The following is a 21,077-nucleotide window of genomic DNA, read 5'->3' on the forward strand; positions in this document are numbered from 1 at the left end:
ACCCCCTGCAGACTTCACTCCACCAGGGGTGTCTGGACCAGGAAGACCTCACTCCTAATGTTTACTGAGAATGTGCTGTGTAAAGGAGCCTGCCTAGGACCTCACTGATGAGCAGGAGCAGGTTCCAGAGAACAGACGCTCAGGACTATCAATGCTGGAGCACCTGCAGATCTCAGCTGAGATGGTCTGCAAGGTCCTTGCTCTGACAGATGGGCCCTGCAGGACCATGACTCTTGAGTCCAGGGTTGGATGTCACCTCTGTAAGGACACTCTGACCACATCTCTCTTGTGTCCAGTATCTTAAGGAGCTACTAGGCACTTCTGGACATGAGGACCTTTTTAAAACTACCTAGAGTACTTCTCATTTAACGCTGGTGAAGTCCCTTCCATTCCATAAGCTGTGGCTACTCCTGGAAAGTTTTGAGGATGGATGGAGCCTGAGGTTTTTCCTCACACTCTCCTGAGATCAAGTTCTTGGAAGAGAGGAGCCTGCACTGCACCCTAAGTTCCTGGGAGCCATTGCCTGACACATTGCCACTTGGACAGTTGGGTTCTCTGTCCCTGGGCCCCATCTACATAAAAACTGCACTGCAGCAGCAGCCCAGTGAAATAGAAATTTCTTGGGTGAGATGGGACTTATTTCAGAAGGGCAGAAGGTCCCAGTTACCCATCTAGCTCTTGAGCTGGGTTTGTTTGGCTCCCTCCAGGGGAGCTGGGTGCTGGAACCAAGGGCAAAACTAAATCTCCCTCTTGAACTTGACCTCCCTCTGTCCTGAAGCCACCTGGCAAAGACCCCTGAGCTAAATTTCAGCTGTGAACATTCACTCACATAGCTTTTGCTAGATCTCAGGACCAACTCTACCCTTATATTCTCAATACTTTTCCATAGCTCAATTTATACATTTAGTTAGTTAAAAGAAGAAAGTTATTTCTATTATTTTCTTTCTCCTTTAAAAAATAGGTATTGTAATGCAGAAACAAACTATTTTTAAGCAACCAAATGTCAACTTTCTCATTAGTAAATTCTAATCCACTTTTTAGGATGTCAAGTTTTTATGCCAAAGAAAAGCAGCCTGAAGCATTGTCAGTATAATTAGATTTCTAGAATAAATAGTTGACTTTATTCTACAAGAACTAAATAATAATAACAACAGAGCAATACAGAACAACATCATGATTTAACTGAACGATAATTTACATATCCGCAAAAACTACCCACAGCCATCCATCAAAACCCTCCCCAGTCATAGACATACTAGTCACCAAACAGGTTTTTGGTAACCACTATTTGCACTGTTCATCCGCAGGTTAGAGTGGCAGGACACCCAACTACCAACCAGTAGCAGGTGACAATACTGAAAAGTCAGGGGCACAAACCAGGTGGGTTCCCTGAGAATCTGCTGTAGTTGTTTTGGAGCTAGAAGCCAAGGCGCCGACATGACCCATGGGCAGTGGGCTGAGGTGTATGGTGGCTCACCCCTGGCGCCTCACTCCTGCAGCAATCCGGAGGAAAACCCGGAATCCCAGCAACAGGAGCACTGTTGTGTGTAGGTGTTATGTGTGTGTGGGGGGGGGGGTTGGGAGTAGTTGAGGGGGACATGCACTCTCAAGAAGACAATTTGGAATTGCCCCACTCTATACCTGCTGCATCAAGGGCTCTGGTTCCTTTTCTAAATGTGCCTCCCTCTAGGGAGAGATTCCTAATCCCTCCCTCACTGCTGGTGGAGCTGCACTGCACATGCCTGCTGGGCCCCTGGTCATTATACCCCCATTCTGCAGGCTCCTGTTCATTGAAGACTTTGTTCTCAAAAATTTCCTAGAGCATAAAGCAGCAGATCCCAGGCAGGTGGTTCCATTTCATTCCTGGTGCTGGGGGCTGCAGGGACCACTCAATTCACCTGGATCTGAGTTGGGTCCACTCACTGTACTCCTTCTCATTCAGTGGATGGTTTAGGACACAAGTTCAGAAGAGTCACCACTCTATAGGACCATCCCACTCTGTATCAGCACAGTTCCAAGGTACCTGTCAAAATCATATCCACAAACCCTTTTAAACATGAAATATCATCTCTAGAATCTTTAAAACAGAATTTCTCACAAAGAAGGAGATATATAAAAGGATATGTTTTAGTAGCATTATTTTCAGTAGTTAAAAAAAGAAATATTTGCTGTGGTTTGAATGTCCCTCCAAGCTCATGTTGGAGCTTGGTCTCCATTATAACAGTGTTAAGAAGGTGGAAAATCTGACGATGGTATTTGAAAGGTGGGGGCTTTAAGAGGTGATTGGATCATGAGGACTGTGTCCCCATGAATATATTAATCCATTCAGTAATGGGATTAATGGGTTAAAGATTTAATGGGTTATCAGGGAGTAGACTGGTGGCTTTATAAGGAGAGCAAGTCAGCACGTTAAAACGCTCTTGCTCAGCCCTGTCTATGTGGTACCCTGTGTCGCCACAGAACTCTGGAGGGAGTTCCCACTGAGAAGAATGCCCTCACCAGACGTGCCCCTGGACTTTGGACTTCCCAGTTTCCAAAGCTGTGAGGGGTAAATTTTGTCTTTTAATAAATTACCCAGTTTCAGGTATTCCATTAAAAGCAACAGAAAATGAGCTGATACAATAGAGTATAAACTGAATGCGTTACGATATGGAGAATAAGTCAGTAAAAAATACTGTATAATATTCAACACATTATATAAATGAAGATGTTCATAAATACTGATTTAGCACATAAAGGATTGTGTGTGTGTTTTTAACAGAATTATTAATATTTTAAATCCAATGCATCCACATGGCAACAACTACCACCCAAAAATTCATACTACTGAAGAATATAAAATTAGAAATGCACTGAAATTAGTCAAGCTCACAGTGGATGATCTAAAAAAACAGACTTTCACCTTATTAGCATTAGTTAATTGCATTATAATATTATTAACATTACAGTAAAAATGTTAACTAAAATAGTACCTATTTAGTTATGGACTGCATAATTAGGGCATTCTCTCCTTAGGGTATCCTGCAAATTAAACGTGGTATGAAACAAACTATATTTTTTATACCTTTTAAATCCAGTGGCATATAGCTTTGTAATGGTTTTTGATGTGTTAACCTGGCTAAACTGCAAGGATGTAAGAGAGGGAGGCAGCCGTTTTGTAGCACACACAGCTTTCCCAGTTATTCAAGCAAATACTAATCTAGGGACTGCTGTGGAGGGATTTTGCAGATGCAGTTAAAGTCTGTAATCTTGACTGTGAACTAGGGAAATTATCCATGTGAACTTGGCTTAATCAATGAGATGCCATTAAAGAAAGTTCAGGTATTCCCTGAATAAAACTCCAAACAGCAAATGGGTCCACATTGCTCCAAATGCTCCTGACTGCCTGTGGACAGCATCATCTTTGGCTGTGCTAGTTAGATTCCAGCCTGCTAATTCTTTTTCTTTTCTTTTTCTATTCTTTTTTCTTTCTAAATGATTGTCCACTGATCTCTGACTTGCTGAGCCAGTCCGCATAGTCATTTAAGTCAATTCCCTTGTTCTTCCTCCCTCCCTCCTTCTCTCCCTCTTACTGTCTCCACTTCTCCAGTTGAACCCAGATGATACAAGCCTGACAGATTTATCTTCAGTGTTGGGATAGCTTTGGCCAAAATCTTGTGATCCATTAGCCGACAATTTCTGTCCCCAAAAATATTTGGATAGAAGCTTCCCAAATTTTATTTCTCATTTTGAATTTTCATATAAAAACAGAAATCTTTGATACATGGGAAAATATATGTACTACATATATTTTTAAAGAGGTAATTTGTATGCAAATGTAGTGATGTATATGGTGAGAAATCCAGTAAAAAATAAATGAGTCTGACAGGAATAAGGCCTTTTGAGAACAAGGGTAACTAAAGGGACATAAAAAGTGCTTTGCATTGATGAAATGTCATTTCCTTATTCAGTGTCCCTATTCCTTCAGTAGAGGCAGATATCTACAAAAATGCCAATCTCCCTCATTTCTGAGTCCCCTCTTACTTTTGTCTTTCTTTCTTTTCTTCACAGAGGAAGCCCTAGAAGGACAAACCACCGCATATCCACTGGTGAAGTTAAGCTCCTGCTGGGGTCTTGCTTATTACCATTGCTATACAGTAGAAGCTTGTCATTCTTCATGCCTCATACACTTTTTAGACATTTGCTCTTTTTGTGGAAATGACTTCCCTCTTACTTTCTGTGGTAAACACATGCTGGTTCTTCCAGGTGTCTGGGACATTGCACACACAATAGCTGTTTTTGTCTCTCTTGTAGGGCCTTGTATTTCATAGTTACTCTGCATATCTTTCTATGACATCCTAAGCTATTCTCACTATTACAAGCAAAACCCACACATAGTTGGCAAATGCTTCTTCTTTTGGAAGATTTGGAAGATTTAACTGTCATTGAGTTAATGCATACTAAGTATTTTGTCAGCAAAGAGAAAAGTATGAAGATCATGATGAGAAAGACATATCTCTCCAATGCAAGAAAAGCATAAATCACTGTAGGAAGATTAAGAAATACTATTGCTTCTAGGACACTGGTGAAAACTTATTTCAGCTCAGAGCAGGGAAAAGGAAATACAAGTAAAAGAGAAGAAAGGAGCAGATATGTGGTGGATTAAAGCCCAGAGCTGGGAACAGTGCAGGATTCCCACCCACAAGCCCTAGGAACACGCTGCCTTCCTGTATCTGAGGCTTAATCATAACTACTGTGTGTTTGTGCAGGCGTGTGTGTGTGTAATTATTTGTCTTGATTATACAGAATGCACATTTTTCTCAAAAGAATATAAAATATTCCCTGAAACCAACAAACAAAAAACCCATAAATTACATCACAATGAAAATATCAGTAAATTCCACAGTGTAGAAATAAACAGGTCTATGATACTAATCATAATCTTAAGGTCTTTCATATGCTTATTTATATTGTTTTAGCCTCTTCATCTGTCTTGCATTAAAAATGCTATATAAATATCTCCTAATTTTAGTGTGTTCTAGCTAGGTTTCTGAGCATCTCTTTTAACTTTTTGCTTTATTACTTTGGTTGCTATACATTTGATACACAGATATTCATAATTTTAAATTTTTTAATTGTAAATTTTGACAGCATCAAAATGTTTTTCTTTGTCACACTGAATGTTGTTGGTTTGAATTCTACTTAGTTTGTTATCAGGACCACAGATGCTGCTTTCTTAATGTTTCCACCTTTCTGACATAACTTTGCCCTTTTCTTCACTTGTAGCCTTTCTGAGTTATTTGCCTTAGGTGTGCTTCTTGTATACAGAACATATTGGGATTTATATTTTGAGCTTACATAAAATACTTTATTCTTCTAATAGGTAAGTTAAGACCTCTTGCATTTATTTATTTCACATTTATTCTTATGAATGGTATGCGTGTTGCAACTCTGTGAGATAACTAATAAGTACACAAAAAGAGGCTCAATATCTCACTAGGAAAATTTAAATTAAAACCACAATTATATGCCACTATAGACCCAACAGAACAGCTATAATGTGAAAGACAGACAATGACGTTTGTTGCTAAGCATACGGAGAAATGGAAGCCTTCTTGAATTACTGGTAGAAATGTAAAATGGTTCAGCCACTTTGAAAAACAATTTTTCATTTTCTTAAAATATTATACATAATGTTATGAGAAAATTCAGAAATTATATTTCTTGGTATCTACCCAAGAGAAATGAAAACATATGTCTATACAGAGACTTGACCTCAAATGTACATGATAGCATTATTTATAATAGTAAAGAGTGACAGCAATACAAATCTCCAGCAATGTTGGATGGCTAAACAAAATATAATATATCCATACATTGAGATATTATCAGCAAAATATAATTATATATAAATAAATAATGACATATTGATACATGCTACAATATAAGTAAATTTCAGAAACATTATACCGAGTAAAAAAGACATATATGTATTGTGTGAGTCCATATATATATATATATATATATATATACGGTTGATTGACAAGATCATTTGAAGGAGTAAAGGATAACCTTTCCCACAAATAGTGCTTAAACATTTGAAATTCATGTGCAAAAATGAACCTCAAACCCAAATCACACCATACACGAAATTTAACTCAAAATATATTATTGGCCTAAGTGTAAGCCTAATATAAAACTTCTGGTAGTAATCAAAGAAAAAAATCAGTGACCTGTGTTTAACAAATATTTCTTGCATATGGTATCAGAAAAAGAAACATTAAAAAACACAAATGGATTTATCAAAATTAAAATTTTTGTTCACCAACAGAGATAATACAATGAAAAGATAAACCAAATACTGAGAGAAAATATTTACAAAACATATATCTGATAAAGCATTTATATCAAATAGAACTCCTACAACTCAATAATTGAGAAAATATCCAATGAAACTCTTGTACAACCTGAAATACATGAGTAGATGTTTCACTAAAGAAGATATTTGGATGGCATGTAAGGATATAAAGAGATGCTCAACATCATAAGTCATTAGTAAGATACATGCAAATTAAAACCACAATGAGATACCACTACACGCTAGGAAAGGAAATGGCTTACATAATAAAGACTGAAAATACTGAGTGTCGATGAAGATGTGGAGAAACTATAAGCTTATAGATTGCTGGTGGCAGTGTAAAATTGTACAGCCACTTTGAAAAGCAGTTTGGCATGTTCTTAAAAAATTAAACATACACAGCAAATAATTCCCTACTTTCATTCCTAAGCAACTACCCATGATAAATGAAAAACTTGCTAGTGAATTTCACAGCAACATTACTCATGGTAGCCAAAAATTGGAAACAATGCAAATGTCCATCACCTGATGAATAGATAAATAAAATTTAGTATATTTATACTATGGAATATGCAACCCACATTTGCACAAAATCATGGTGACTCTCAAAAACATTATGTTAAGTGAAAGAAGCCAGACACAAGGATTATATACTGTATAATTACATATGTGATATTTCTAAAAAGGCAAAACTCTATACACAGAAAGATTAGTGTTTGCCTGAGGCCAGGGATGCTACGAGAAACTGATTGTTAAAGAACAGGAGAGATCTTTTGGGAAGGATAGAAGTGTTCTAAAAGAGGATCTGGTGATGGTGGCATGAAATAAATTTAACAAAAATTTATTAAAATCATCAAACTGTACCTATCTATTAAGTGGGTGAATTTTATGGTCTATAAGTTACACCTAAATTAAGCTGATAAAAATCACTGTGGGTCCCCCAAAGCTTTTATTTATGTGGGTTTTTAATGTCAAGATATGCCATATTAGAAATTAAAACTGGAAATCATTAAATATGTATTTATTAATAATTTTTAATAACAGTTATAAAATTATAATATGTAACAATATTTTGGGAAAAATAGTTCTATTTTCCAAAATTATAAAAATAATTAGAGTCACATTGTTTTACACTTTTTTGCAAATCTCTTCTAATGTCTGGCTTTGTAGATGACATCTGGATTTTCATATCTGTTTTCCACTCAGTGTTTTCTGATATTACATGTCATGTAGTCCCTGCAAAATTCTCCTGTACTCTGGTAGAAAAATAAAAGTTCAAGGGGAAAATAATGTCTAAATATTGTTATTAAAATAATTTTGACTTTAAGAGCCCCAAGGTTTTCAGAACCACACTCTGAGAACCCCTGTAGTTAGGGTTCATTTTTTGGTCATCTACTGGTTGTGGTGTTGGAGTGGGGAAGGGAATAGTTCAAAGGTGGGGCTGTCTGGGCCTGTAAAAACCAGTCATGCATCTTGTTGCTTTACCTCCTAGACCACGAAAACAAAGTGTGCTACATGGTAACCATCGCCCCCTCCCCAAAAGAGCTGTGGCTGTGTGGGCAGAAGGGGCTGCACCTCCCACCACTCTGTTCTCCCCACCGCAAACCACTGGCAAGTCCACAGCTGGACTTTGTGCTTTCCAATAAGATTTTTCTTTAAATTGTCCCTACTCATACAACGTAAAAATACCATCTTTTTTGGGCTACATCAGAGATTCTCAAAGTATGGTCCAGGGACCAGAACCACCAACAGCACCTTATAAATCATTTGAAATCCAAACTTTCTGGCCCTAGCCCAGATCTAGTGCATCAAGAACATCTGTGGTTGAGGACCAGCAATTTATGGTCTAACAAGCTTTGCAGGTGATTCTGATGCACCTAGAAGGCTAAGTCATCAACCTTGATGTTAATCTGAGAAGGATCCCTTCTCAGAAAGGAAACACAGCACAGCTGGAAGGAAAGCTTCTTTACCTTCTCCCATCCCCGCCCCTTCCTGGATGCGGACAGTCTGGGTAGAGGTGCAGAGTTTCAGTTCCAGGTGGTGGATGCAGACAGGATCAGACAGCCAAGGTTCCTCAAGGAGAAGCACCAACTAGAAGGTGAGAAAAGTGAGCTGTATAAACCAGATTACCTGCCTCCCAGACACTGTTTGTTTTTCTTTCCCTGTAGTTTACATGGAGCCTTTAATAAACACTTTAATCACAATTTCAGCTTCATCTCTGCCCTATGTTTGAAAACAAAAAATGAGATAAAAGTTCAGTAAGCATATTAATGTGGAAAAGCTCCACCTCTGGTCACCTAGATGGTGGCAGTGATTATTCAGAAAGCCTTCAAAGAAGTAGAACTGGAGTGAGAACTGCCCTCCACACATGGAGACTACCCTCCAGAGCTCCTTGGCAGGTTATGGGCTTTATTTCTATCAATGAAAGAGTTTTGAAATTGTTCATTCGAGGGTGTATGGATCTCACAGAGAGAGCTGTCTACCTCTATTCTCCAACTTGTAAAATTCAAAAGAATATAAAAATAAATTACATTAAATTATTTTAACCCATTATACATAATTAGTCTTTGTTAATATTTTAAAAATATTTTTGGTGTAAGTTATTCTACATTTTGCATTCCATTGGGGGAAAAGTTAAGAAAATTAAACAAAAAATTGAGTGGGATTGAGTGGAAATGTTGCTCTTTATATGTATTGAGAGAGAAAGACAGGTAAAGAGAGAAGATACAGCATGAAATCGGTTGCACTTTTGATATACTACTTGGGAAAAATGCATAATGAGCAAAACTTCTAGGAATCAAATTATGTTTTTGTTTTGTTTCGGTGGCTGGCCGGTGGATGGATCTAAACCTTTGGCCTTGGTTTTGTAACACTGCACTCTAACCAACTGAGCTAACCAGCCAGCCTTAAATGATGTTTTCAATTTTATTTTCTTAATCACTAATCACAACGATCTTTTTAAATCTTTAAAATAACTTGCGTGCATGTGTGTGTGAGCACTTATGAGCACATGGAAAGAGGAGAGAAGAACGTCAGATATTCCCAGTCCTCCCCAAAACTTTGTAGTCTCTGAGATGAGAAAGGAAATAGAAGCCATGTTTTTCAAGGATGAATGAGATTTGGGATTTTTTAAAAAATTATTTCTTTTTTTCCTGCGTTTGTAGTGAGAAGCTTATTGAGGTAAGGGATAGGCAACGTAGAGATGGATACTGGAGAAAGGCTTCACTTAATGTCTTGTAGCAGAACTGTACAGATGGTTCTTTTGTTAGTGTTCATTGAGTGGAATTGTAAAAATCAGTTTGTATAAAGGAGGTAATTCAACTCATTTCTTTCTTATGGTTATTCCTTCTCTCTTTCTGAAATACTATTATTTGTTTCTGAGGAACAGAGGGCAGAAGAGTCCTACCTGGAAACCCTGACTCCAGGAGGGTGATTAAATGCCTGTTTTCAAGAAAACTATGTTGGAACTCGGGTACATGATTAGTACCCCACCTATATACTCGTGATACAGTGGCCACGTCTCCCAGGGAAGGGGGAAAGGTTATAAGAAGCTCTGCTGTGCATGATACTGGGGTGCTTCCTCTCAGAATGGAAACTAAGATCCAGACCCTAATCTATGAGAGCTATATTTGGAGACATTCAGCATGCTATGGCATAACTGAACAAAGGGAAAACTGAGTCGTGTGTCCAGCCGGGTGATTAACCAAAAAGAGGTGGCCAAGACACATGCAGTGACTTCTCCTTACTTCACGTGCCTATGGTCTTCACACAGCCTCATAAAGTCTCCCATCCTTTTGTGGCTCTACTGGGGACCTGAGAGGAGTCTGGTCTCACTTAACTCTAAGGGTAGCTGAGACCAGCTGTGGTTCTGAGAGGCTTTTACTGAAATCCATAGCAAGGTCCAGGAGCCTGGGGGAACAGTGCATGGATTCATCTTGGGGTTTGCTGGAAGCCCAAAAGTAGCATTTTCCCCCAACCCTACAAATTGAGGACCACATGAAAGAAGGTCCCATCTGCTAAAGCTCAACTCCTAGATTGTGAGTTTCTTGTCAGACACCTTTGGCTGAGTCTTTTGATCTACATTGGGGAGGTCTAGGTAGTGATCCTTGACCTGTTATTGTTGTGGGTCATGACCATAGGGGTCGTAGATGAGTGTGAGAAACAGATGAAATCTCTATCCAGAATTGTATCCAAATGTGTCCTTTTTAAAAATCATTCTTCTATGACAAATTTTGAAAGTTATTAGGTGCTTTTAAGAAACTTTTCCTGGATATTTCACCTACTGCTGTCTCAAATTTGGGTTCTCTCTCAATTAATCTCCTGCTCTATTTTCATTGCCTCCTCCTAAGTTGCTCTCCTTTTTCTCTCATTCCCATCTGTGTGCCTTTCTCATGGGTGTGCTCACTCTTGACCCTCTCTCTTTTTGGTCATTTTGTTCACGTACTTAACAGTAACAATTAACAAGGCACTGATCCAATTACTATACACAGTACATGTAGGCTATATATATTACTATATATCCTATTACTCTATATAAATATATATTTAATATGTAATACACACACACACACACACACACACATACACATACACCTTGAAATAGGTATTTTTCTTTTCAAGTTAGGAAACTGAGATACCACGTGTGACAGGGCTAGTAAGCAGTGGGTCTAGGAATCAAACATGAGCAGTTTAGCTTCAAGCCCGTGCTCTTAACCGTGATGCCCCTTTGCTTTCCACTGTCTTTCTCACTTTGAGGATTGATGAACAGCAGAAACTTCATGCCAGTTGCTCAAAATGTAAGCACTCAAGATTCATTTAAAAATGCGCAGGAAGTTTGGCCTGTTTTCTTCCTTATCAGGATCCAATATTTTATACAATGTTGTGCTATTCCCCAAGGGCTATGTGTATCTTGTATTCATTGGTGCATTCAGTTAAAGTAAGGAAAGTTTACTTTGTATAACATTTTTAAAAATTTTTTGCCAATTTCTTTATATTGCCTTTTCCAGTATTTTCTCCAAATTCCCCTCTACTTCTATTGGCTCTCTAGTCCCACTGTCATCTCCATTCCTTTACCTGGACTTGACTTTCCTCTTCCTCTCTTCCTATTACATAATCCCCAATACCCCTTGTCCTACTAGGCATGACCTCCTTTCATGTTTCTTGCATCCATCAGGACAGGAAAACCTTCTTTCCAGCTACTTGAAATCCCATCACAAGGATGTGACTGAACATTTTGGGGAGCCTCTGCTTTCGCCTCCTTCTTCTCCCTCAGGATCCTGCATTCTTATGGTTTAGGCAACAAAAGGAAACCCCTATTTCTCATTCTGGGATATTTAGATGATCAGTTCTTCTTATGTTATGAAAGTGAAGAGCTAGGGAAGAGCCTTGGAACGTGGGTAGGAACAGACATGCATACTGAGACCTGAGCCAGACAGAGAACTGAAGACAGAGAAGGATTTCAGAGTCACTTAGGGCCAGAGTAAAGGTGCTTATGGGAAAAGGGTCAGGGCCCGTGGCAAGGACAGGGCCGATCTTTCACCACAGAATGTTAATAAGACATTATATTTTAGCAAACAGATGACATATCTCTGAGCCGGCATCAAAAACTTCCACAGCTCTGAAGAGTGGGAAGTCACAGGAACTAGCTTGATTTTCCCTTCTGAATATGGGAGGTACAGAACAGTGAGGTACAGAACAGTGAGAATGAAACAGATTTTGCCCAAGGACAGGACCAAAGTTTCTCTGTTTTCAGGCCACTCTTACTGGTCAAGTCCAGCGGATGACTCAGCTGTGGGTTTCTGAACCTCTATTAAGGGAATGACTTCCTCATTCTTCACTAAGAAACACTCACGTGGACAGAAGCCCAGAATATGGTCATTGTAATCAAGAAGTCATGGGAAGTAAAGAACATCCAGAAGGTCTGCTTAAGTGAGACTTTTCAGTCAAATATAGAGACATCATGGGCTGGCTGGTTAGTTCAGTTGATTCGAGTGCAGTGTTGGTACCAGCAAGTTCAGAGGTTCAGATCTCCATACTGGCTAGGCACCAAAAATGAACAAATAAAAAAAAACCAAAACAAAAACAAAAATATAGAGCCATCAAAGGGGCTTTTTATGAGGATAGGTATTGACCTTTTCCACCTCACTATCCTAGAATTACCAAGTTTGCTCCTGGTCCTGACAAGGAGGTAGACAACAACTCTCCCATCCCCCTACTTCACTATTGTGTATATTTGTGTCAACACTTTAACAATGTTGTGTAGAGAATGATTGTCCATTTGACCTCAAATCCTTGCAGGGCACCCACCTCTCCAAAGGAATATTTACCATGTCCATAATCCAGAGAATCAGAGGGACCTTTGATAGGAATCTGGAGTTTGAATGATAGATCTATAAGAGGCTCACTCTGGATCTAGGACTCTGATATCTGCCTATTAGGAAGATTAGATGTAGAAGGTTGCATTTCTTCTCTTCTACCCCATGACCTCCACCACCCCACGCCCACTGAATAGCTGCAACAATACATCCCATTCCACATTCTTTTGCTACAATTTAACTTAAGTACTGCTCCCACTGAAAGTGTTCCATCCCCTTGAATCTGTGTAGGGCTGTAACTACAGTAAATGAGATATTTTTTGTAGTATAAATGTAATATAGCTTCCACCTGGCTCTATTGGGATGCTCCTTCTAAGAGACTAACTCCCATCCTGCGAGGAAGCCCAAGCAGCTACATGGAGTGGCCAAATCAAGATATGCTAGGCAAGAGCCCCAGCTAAGGTACACCAGCCAGCATCCAGCACCATTTTCCAGACTTGTAAGTGAACTATTCATTTTTCTGTTATATAGTTAGTGATCAGGAAAATGACCACTAGGTGAGTCTATAGATCCAACTGACTCACAGTCTTCTGAATTTTCATCAGACTTTACTTTCTTACCTAATGCTCACATGTTCCCACTCTAACATAAGATAATTATACTTTCAGTCTCCAGGTATCAGTGAAAACTCACAACCTGTGTGAATTCGAATGTATGCATATTTCCTTTTCCCCAATGAACATTCACTCAAGTAAAAAGCCATAGGTTTCTATGGGTTAAAAATGGGAAATCATTACAGAATATATTTGTCATAGTGACTTACTCCTAGGGATGTGCTTGTCACATCAATCAAAGAGCTCTGGGCCTGAAAATTGTTTTAGACTTAGGAACTGAGAAAGGGCTCACTAAATTCATCAGTGGAAATTATCCTTGGCCTCTTGCTTATTTGTTCTTCCTTTCTTTTTAATTACATCTTAAAGCAGTACCCTTGGTAGTCAATCTATTTTTCCCCTGGGGATACTGTTTGTTAACCATCTTCACAATTCTATGTGAGTCAAGCCCTCTTGGTTACTGCTTAGCCCTTCTTAGTAATTACAAAAATTGCAATCTGCTGGCATCTGGAGGTTAAATACCTCATCACCTGATTGCTATCAACAACCAAGCTCTGTAAACACTTCTAACATCAGCTTAGGCTTGGAGAGTGTAGCTATCACTGAACTTCTTACTGATGCTAGTTTCTTCTCAGCAGCATATTCCTGATAACCTTGGTGAATGATGTATCCTCTTGGAAATCCTAAGAAACATAATTCTGTAGTTGATTGTCTGGCATAATAATATGCATGCTCCAACATGCAAATGCCCCTCTGCCTTTTAATTCTGTCCTTTGCCATCTATTACAGTAATTTCACCACTTCAGTGCTGCTTACCATGGACCACTGATTCTTTTTCAGGCCTATGGGAGCCACCAATTATCAAGTGTGCCCCATTCCCTGATGTCATTTCTAGGTTACTATATTCTATATCCTCAGAAAATGCTCCCAACCCAATAAACTCTGTCTTATCCCATATGTTGTCCTCCTTGATCAAGTATCCTCAAAATCTAGTCATAAAGGGACTCCCCCAGCTTCTGAAATTACATGCTGAATAATTTCTTCAGATACTTTGGGGTATAGTATTTTACTCCCATTTAGGCCACATGTTTTTCTGTCTGAGTTTTGCTGAGACTTAAACAAGCCAGAATAAAAGGTGAGGACAGATCCTGAGTAGGTTCCCTAGTGACTCTTAGAAACCTCTGCAAACTCGCTCCAAAGCAGTTCTAAGTTTAATAAAAAGGGTGGCAACCTCTGTAGTAATTGTGCATCCAGAGAAATCTTGGAAGCCAAACTTCTTAGGGGCATCCATCCAGATGTCAAGATCATTAGGCTCTCAGGTTTTTCAATAAATGACTTGCTTTTCCTGAATATTTGATCATCTTTGATGTTTGAAACTATTAAATTGTAAATTTGATTTATAGATTTTTTTTTGCTCTCCTAGTGCATGGATAATACCCTATTACATATTTAAAGTATACAATTTGATAAGTTTGACATATGTATAAACCTGTGAAACTATCACCAAAATCAAGATACTGGATACATCTATCATTCCAGAAGTTTTCTTATCCTCTTTTATAATTCCTCCCTCTCACTCCTCTTGTCTTACCCTGTTCTCCAGCAACCATTAATTAGCTTCCTGTAACTATAAATTAGTCTGCATTTTCTAGATATGAATATAAATGGAGCCATACAGTATGTACTCACTTTGGTCTAGTTTCTTTTATACAATATACTTATCTTGATATTCATCTGTAATATATCATATATATGGAATTTTTAAAAGTTTGTGAAAAAATGAAATTAAAAGATAAAAATAAAACATATAAACTTTATTCCTCAACATGAGCTTCATCAAGTTCAAGACATTATTGTAAGCAGTGATACCAGCCATTTAGTCCATACCGAAAAAACCAAGTGTCCAGGGAATTTAACCATGTCAATGTAGTCTTTTTTACATTATTAACTGAAGTAAAATGGGTGTCCTTTAAAGAATTTTTAAGATTAGGAAACAAGACATCAGAATAATTCAAATCAGGACTGTAAGGTGGATGCCTAGTGATTTTTCCATAGAAGCTCTGATGAAATTGCCCTTGTTTGATGAGAGGAATGAGCAGCATTGTTGTGGTGCGGAAAGACTCTCTGGTGAAGCTTTCCTGGGCATTTTTCAGCTAACACTATGGCTAACTTCTTCAAAATAATCTCATAATAAGTGATGTTGTTTTTCTTTGACCCTTCTGAAAGTCAACAAGCAAAAATGCCTTAAACATTCCCCGAAACTGTTGCCACGACCTTTGCTCTTGACCAGTCCAATTTTTCTTTTACTTGACCTCTTCTACATTTTAGCAGCCATTACTTTGATTGTGCCTTGTCTTCAGGATTGTACTGGTAAAGCCATGTTTCATCTCCTGTTACAGTTCTTTGAAGAAATACTTCAGGGTCTTGACCCCAGCTTTTTAAAGTTTTCATAGAAAGTTCTGCTCTTGTCAGTAGCTGATCTGGGTGCAACAGTTTTGGCACCCACCAAGCAGAAAGTTTGCTCTACTGTAATTTTTCAGTTAGAATTGTGTAAACTGAACAAATTGAAATGTCTATGGTGTTGGCTATTGTTTCTACTGTTAACTGTTGGTCCTCTTCAATTAAGGCATGAAGAAGATTAATTTTTTTCTCGCAAATTGATATGGATGGTCTGCTGCTGCATGCTTCACCTGCAACAGCATCTGTGTCATCCCTTTTTAAAATGAGTTATTCATCTATAAACTGCTGATTTTGGGGGGGCATTGTCCCTATAAACCTTTTGTAAAGCATCAATGATTCCACCATTTTTCTACCCACACTTCACCATCAATTTAATGTTTGTTCTTGCTTCAGTTTTAGCAGAATTCATGACGCTGTGATAGGGACTCTATTCAAACTGATGTCTTATCCTTGTTAGTGCCTCAAACTAGCCTTTATTCATACATTTTATAACAAGTTAGTATGCATTTGTTTTGGTGCAAAATGATTTGCAATCCATGGATAGTTTTTCATAAACTTTTTAAAGACCCCTCATATCAATAGATTATTCCTTTTTATTGCTGAGTAATATTCCATTCTATGTATACCACCATTTATCAGTTGGCCTGCTGGTAAACACTGGAGTTTTTTTTTCCAGTTTAGAGCTATTACAAATAATGAGTTATGAATATTTTCATACAATACTTGCTATGGGGCATTTTTGTTCTTTTTTTTTTTTTAAATCTTAGCCATTCTCCTGGGTGTGTTGAGATTTGCATTTCCTCAATGACAAATTATGTTGACTATTTTTCCTATTCTTATTTCCCACTTACATATCTTCTTTGGTGAAATGTCTTTTTAAATTTTTTGCCTACATTCTAATTGGTTAATTTTCTTTTCCAAGTTTCAGATTTTTCATAGATTTCGGATACAAATACTTCATAAGATATATTATTTACAAATATCTTCTCTTAGTCTGATAGTTTGTCTTTTCATATTTTTATGGTATCTTTAAAGAGCAGATTTAAAAAAATTTTGATGATGTGTTCAATTTATTAGTACAGCCAGCCCTGCATATAACAGATTCCACATTTGTAAATTCAGCCAAATGTGGATTGAAAATATTATTTTGTTGCTGATATGTACTATGCAGTTAGGCCTACAATGATCATGTCTGTACTGAACATGTACAGACTGTTTTCCTTGTCATTATTTCCTAAACAATTCAATATAATAACTATTTACATAACACTTACATTTCATTAGATATTGTAAGTAATCTAGAGATGACTTAAAGTATATGGAAAGATGGTTCCATATTTTGGCTATTGTAAATGGAGCTGTAGTGAGCATGGGATTGCAGGTATCTCTTCGACATGATAATTTCTATTCCTTTGTATATAGGCCCAGTAGTGGGATTGCTGGATCATATGGCAGTTCTATCTGAAGATGTTTGAGGAACCTCCATATTGTTTTCCATAATGGCTATGCTAATTTACAGTCCCACCAACAGTGTAGAAGTGTTCCCCTTTCTCCGCATCCCCGCCAGCATTTGTTGTTCTTGGTCTTTTTGATAATGGCCATCAACAGATGACTGGATAAAGAAAACGTGGTATATATACACAATGGAATACTATGCCACAAAAAAGAATGAAATTCTTCCATTTGCAGCAACATAGATGAGTCTGGAAAAAAATTATTTTAAGTGAAATAAGCCAGACAAAGAAAGAGAAATACTGCATGTTCTCAGTCATCTCTGGGTGCTAAGAAAGAAGGAAAGACAGAAAGACAAAAAGACAGAAAGAAAGAAAGAGAGAGAACAAAACAAAACAATATGTTGAACTTTCAGAAGGAGAGAACAAACCTAAGGATATTAGTGGTGGTGGGGAGGCAGGGTGGGAGTTTGTGGAGGGATAGTTTGGGTAAAGGGCATCATGATTTGTAATAATGAATATGCTTATAAGAAATAATAAAAATTACTTAAGAAAAGACGTGACAGAAGTGGATATTTTATGAAACAAGAACATGAATACACAAATATTTAAAGTATATGTTATGGCACTAACTAAGAAGTTTGGCTTAACATGATGATTTCCAGTCAGGCACAGAAAGATAAATACCACAGGATATTACTCATATGTGGAATCTAAAAAAAAAAGTAGTTCTCATAGAAGTAGAAAGTAGAATAATGAATAATGGTCATCGGAGGCTGGGGTAGGGGGAGAGAGGAGGAGGAGGAGAAATGTTTGGCTAATGGTTACAAAACTATGTTCTCTACCCTAAGTGCATCATTGTGTAGTATATGCACGTATTGAAACAACATATTGTACCCCTCAAATATGTACAAGTAGATATTAAAATACTCTGAATAAAAAAAATAAAAGTAAAGTATATAGAAGGATGTGCATAGGTTGTATGCAAATGCTATACAACTTTATATTCACAACTTGAGTATTTTGGTATCTGAAAGCTCCTGAAAACAGTGCCATGCAGATACCAAGGCACAACTGTATTTTTTTTTATGGATCATGCATTTGGTGTTGTAACTAAAAAAAAATTTTGCATAGCCCAGTATCACAAGGATTTCTAATCACATTTTCATATAAAAATTTTTATTAAAATTATTTTTTAATTGACTGGTAAAAATTGTGTACATTCATGAGTACAACATGATGTTTTAATATATGTATACATTGTTGAATGGCTAAATCAAACTATTTAACGAATGTATTACTTTCCACACTTTTTTTAGTGAGAACACTTAAAACCTCTCAGCAATTTTTAAATATGCAGTATATTGTTATTAACTCTAGTCATCATGATATACAACAGATCTCTTGAACTTATTCCTCCTACTTAGCTAACATTTTGTGTCCTTTAAGCAGCATTTTCCCAACATCCCCACCCCTGAACCTCTGGTAACCAACACTTTACTCTCTGTTTCTATTAGTTCAAAATTTTTTATACTCCACATATAAGTGAGATCAGGCGTATTTATCTTCCTTTTGCCTGGCTCATCAAAATGAAAAATCTGGGTAATTAGCATATCCATCACTTTAAACTTTTGTTTTGTTGTAATGAGAATATTCAAAAACCTCTCTTCTAGCTATTTTGAAATGTACAACACAATATTGTTAACTCTAGTCATCGTACTCTGCAATAGAACACCAGATCTTATTCTCCCTAGCTATCTGTAGCTTTGTACCCTTGGCTCATCCCTAATCATTCCCACATCCCCCCTTTCCGTTCTGTGGTAACTACTGTTCTTCTCTATTTCTATGAGAAGAACTTTTTCAATTCCACATATGAATGACATCATGTGGTATTTACCTTCCTGTGCCTGGCTTATTTCACTTAATATAATATCTTCCACGTTCATACATGTTAACATAAATGACAAGATTCACTCTTTTTTTATGGCCAAATAAGTATTCCATTATGACGTGTACCAAATTTTCTTTATCCATTCATCCGTTGATGAACATTTAGTTTGATTCTGTATCTTGGCTATTGTGAATAGCGCTGCAATAACACAGGAATGTTGATATCTCTTTGACATACTGATTTTATTTCCTTTGGATATATACCCCTATACTCTATAGTACGATTGCTGGGCCATATGGTAATTATTTAAATTTTTAAATAATTTTAAATTTTTTTGAGAAATCTCCATACTGTTTTCCATTATGGATGTACTGATTTACATTCCCACCAGCAGTATGTAAGAGTTCCCTTTTCTGTATATCTTTGCCAAATTTATTTTCTTTTTGAAAATAACCATTCTAACAGATCTTAGAGGAAAATCTTTCAACTTTTCCCCATTCAGTTTGATATTAGCTATTGATTTATCATATATGGTTCTCACTGTATTGAGACACATACATTCTATGCCTAATTTGTTGAGTATTTTTATGATGAAGGGGTGTTGAATTTTGTCAGATGCTTTTTTTTCATCTATTAAAGTGATCATATAGTTTTGTTCTTCCTTCTCTTAATGTGATGACTCACAGTTTTTTTTTGTTTGTTTTGTTTTTTTGTCTTTTTGTGACCGGCCGCACCGCGCTCAGCCAGTGAGCGCACCGGCCATCCCTATATAGGATCCGAACCTGCGGCGGGAGCGCTGCTGCACTCCCAGCCCCGCACTCTCCCGAGTGCGCCACGGGGTCGGCCCCACAGTTATTGATTTTGATATGTTGAAACATCCTTGCATCCCTGGGATTAATCTTACTCCATCATGGTAAATGATCTTTTTAATGTTTTGTTGAATTTGGTTTGCAATGTTCATCAGGGATGTTGACCTGTAGTTATTTTTGTGGTGGTTGTGTCCTTGTCTGGTTTTGGCGTCAGGGTAACACTGGCCTTATACAGTGAGTTTGGAAGTATTCTCTCCTCTTCAATTATTGGGAATAGTTTGGGAAGAATTGATATTACTTTTTCTTTAAATGTGTGGTAGAATTAGTTTTTCTTTAAATGTGTGGTAGAATTCATCAGTGATGGTATGAGGTCCTGAGCTTTACTTTGACGTGTATTTCTTCCTCCTTTTTCCTTTCTTTTTTTTTTTTTTCTTTATTGTACTAAGACTTCCGGTACAAAGTCGAGTAGAAGTGGTGTGAGAGCTAAAAATAAATAAATAAATACACAAATAAACTGGGGGGGGGGGCAGAGAGAAGACACAACAATTACAATTCCTTGAGGTTGATACGACAAGCAAACAGGACATTGTTGGGAGGGAGAGGGGAGAGAGAGGAGGAAGGGAGGTTTCGGTAATGGGCCACAATAATCAATCACACTGTATATTGACAAAATATAATAATATTTTTAAAAAATGGAGGGGGCGTGGCTCACTCGGGAAAGTGCGGCGCTGGTAGCGCGGAGGCCGCGGGTTCGGATCCTATATAGGGATGACTGGTGTGCTCACTGGCTGAGCGTGGTGCAGACGACACCGTACTGAGGGTAGCGATCCCATCATCTTGCCTTATTCCTGATATTAGAGAAAAAGATTTTAGTCTCTCACTGGTAAGTATGATGTTAATTGTAGATTTTCCATAGGAACCCTCTATTGGACTAAGGTGCAACCTTTTATTCCTAGGTTGCTGAGAGTTTTACTCATGAATGGCTGTTAAATTCTGTCGAATGCTTTTTCTACATCTCTTGATACAACTTGTTTTTTCTTCTTTTGTAAATTAGTGTAGTAATTTATACTGATTATATTTGAAATGTTGACGCAGCCTCACATTCCTGGAATAATCAAATTTGTCATGATCTATTACCCTTTTTATATATTATTAGATTCATTTTACTAATATTTTGTTGAAGATTTTGTCCCTATGTTCATGA

The 21,077-nt window shown here is 37.5% G+C and overlaps 1 protein-coding gene across 1 annotated transcript in view; it reads left to right on the forward strand.

Moving 5' to 3' along the window:
* The first annotated feature begins 1,437 nt into the window (after positions 1 to 1,437).
* The window catches only part of LOC134376172 (tripartite motif-containing protein 77-like), a 32,782-nt gene continuing 13,142 nt past the window's right edge, over positions 1,438 to 21,077 (forward strand). Inside the window, exon 1 of the mRNA XM_063094815.1 lies at positions 1,438 to 1,547. Coding sequence (XP_062950885.1) covers positions 1,438 to 1,547 — 110 coding nt within the window. The remainder of the gene's footprint in view (positions 1,548 to 21,077) is intronic.

Source organism: Cynocephalus volans, chromosome 4 (genome assembly GCF_027409185.1).
Source record: "Cynocephalus volans isolate mCynVol1 chromosome 4, mCynVol1.pri, whole genome shotgun sequence".
Classification (NCBI taxonomy): domain Eukaryota; kingdom Metazoa; phylum Chordata; class Mammalia; order Dermoptera; family Cynocephalidae; genus Cynocephalus; species Cynocephalus volans.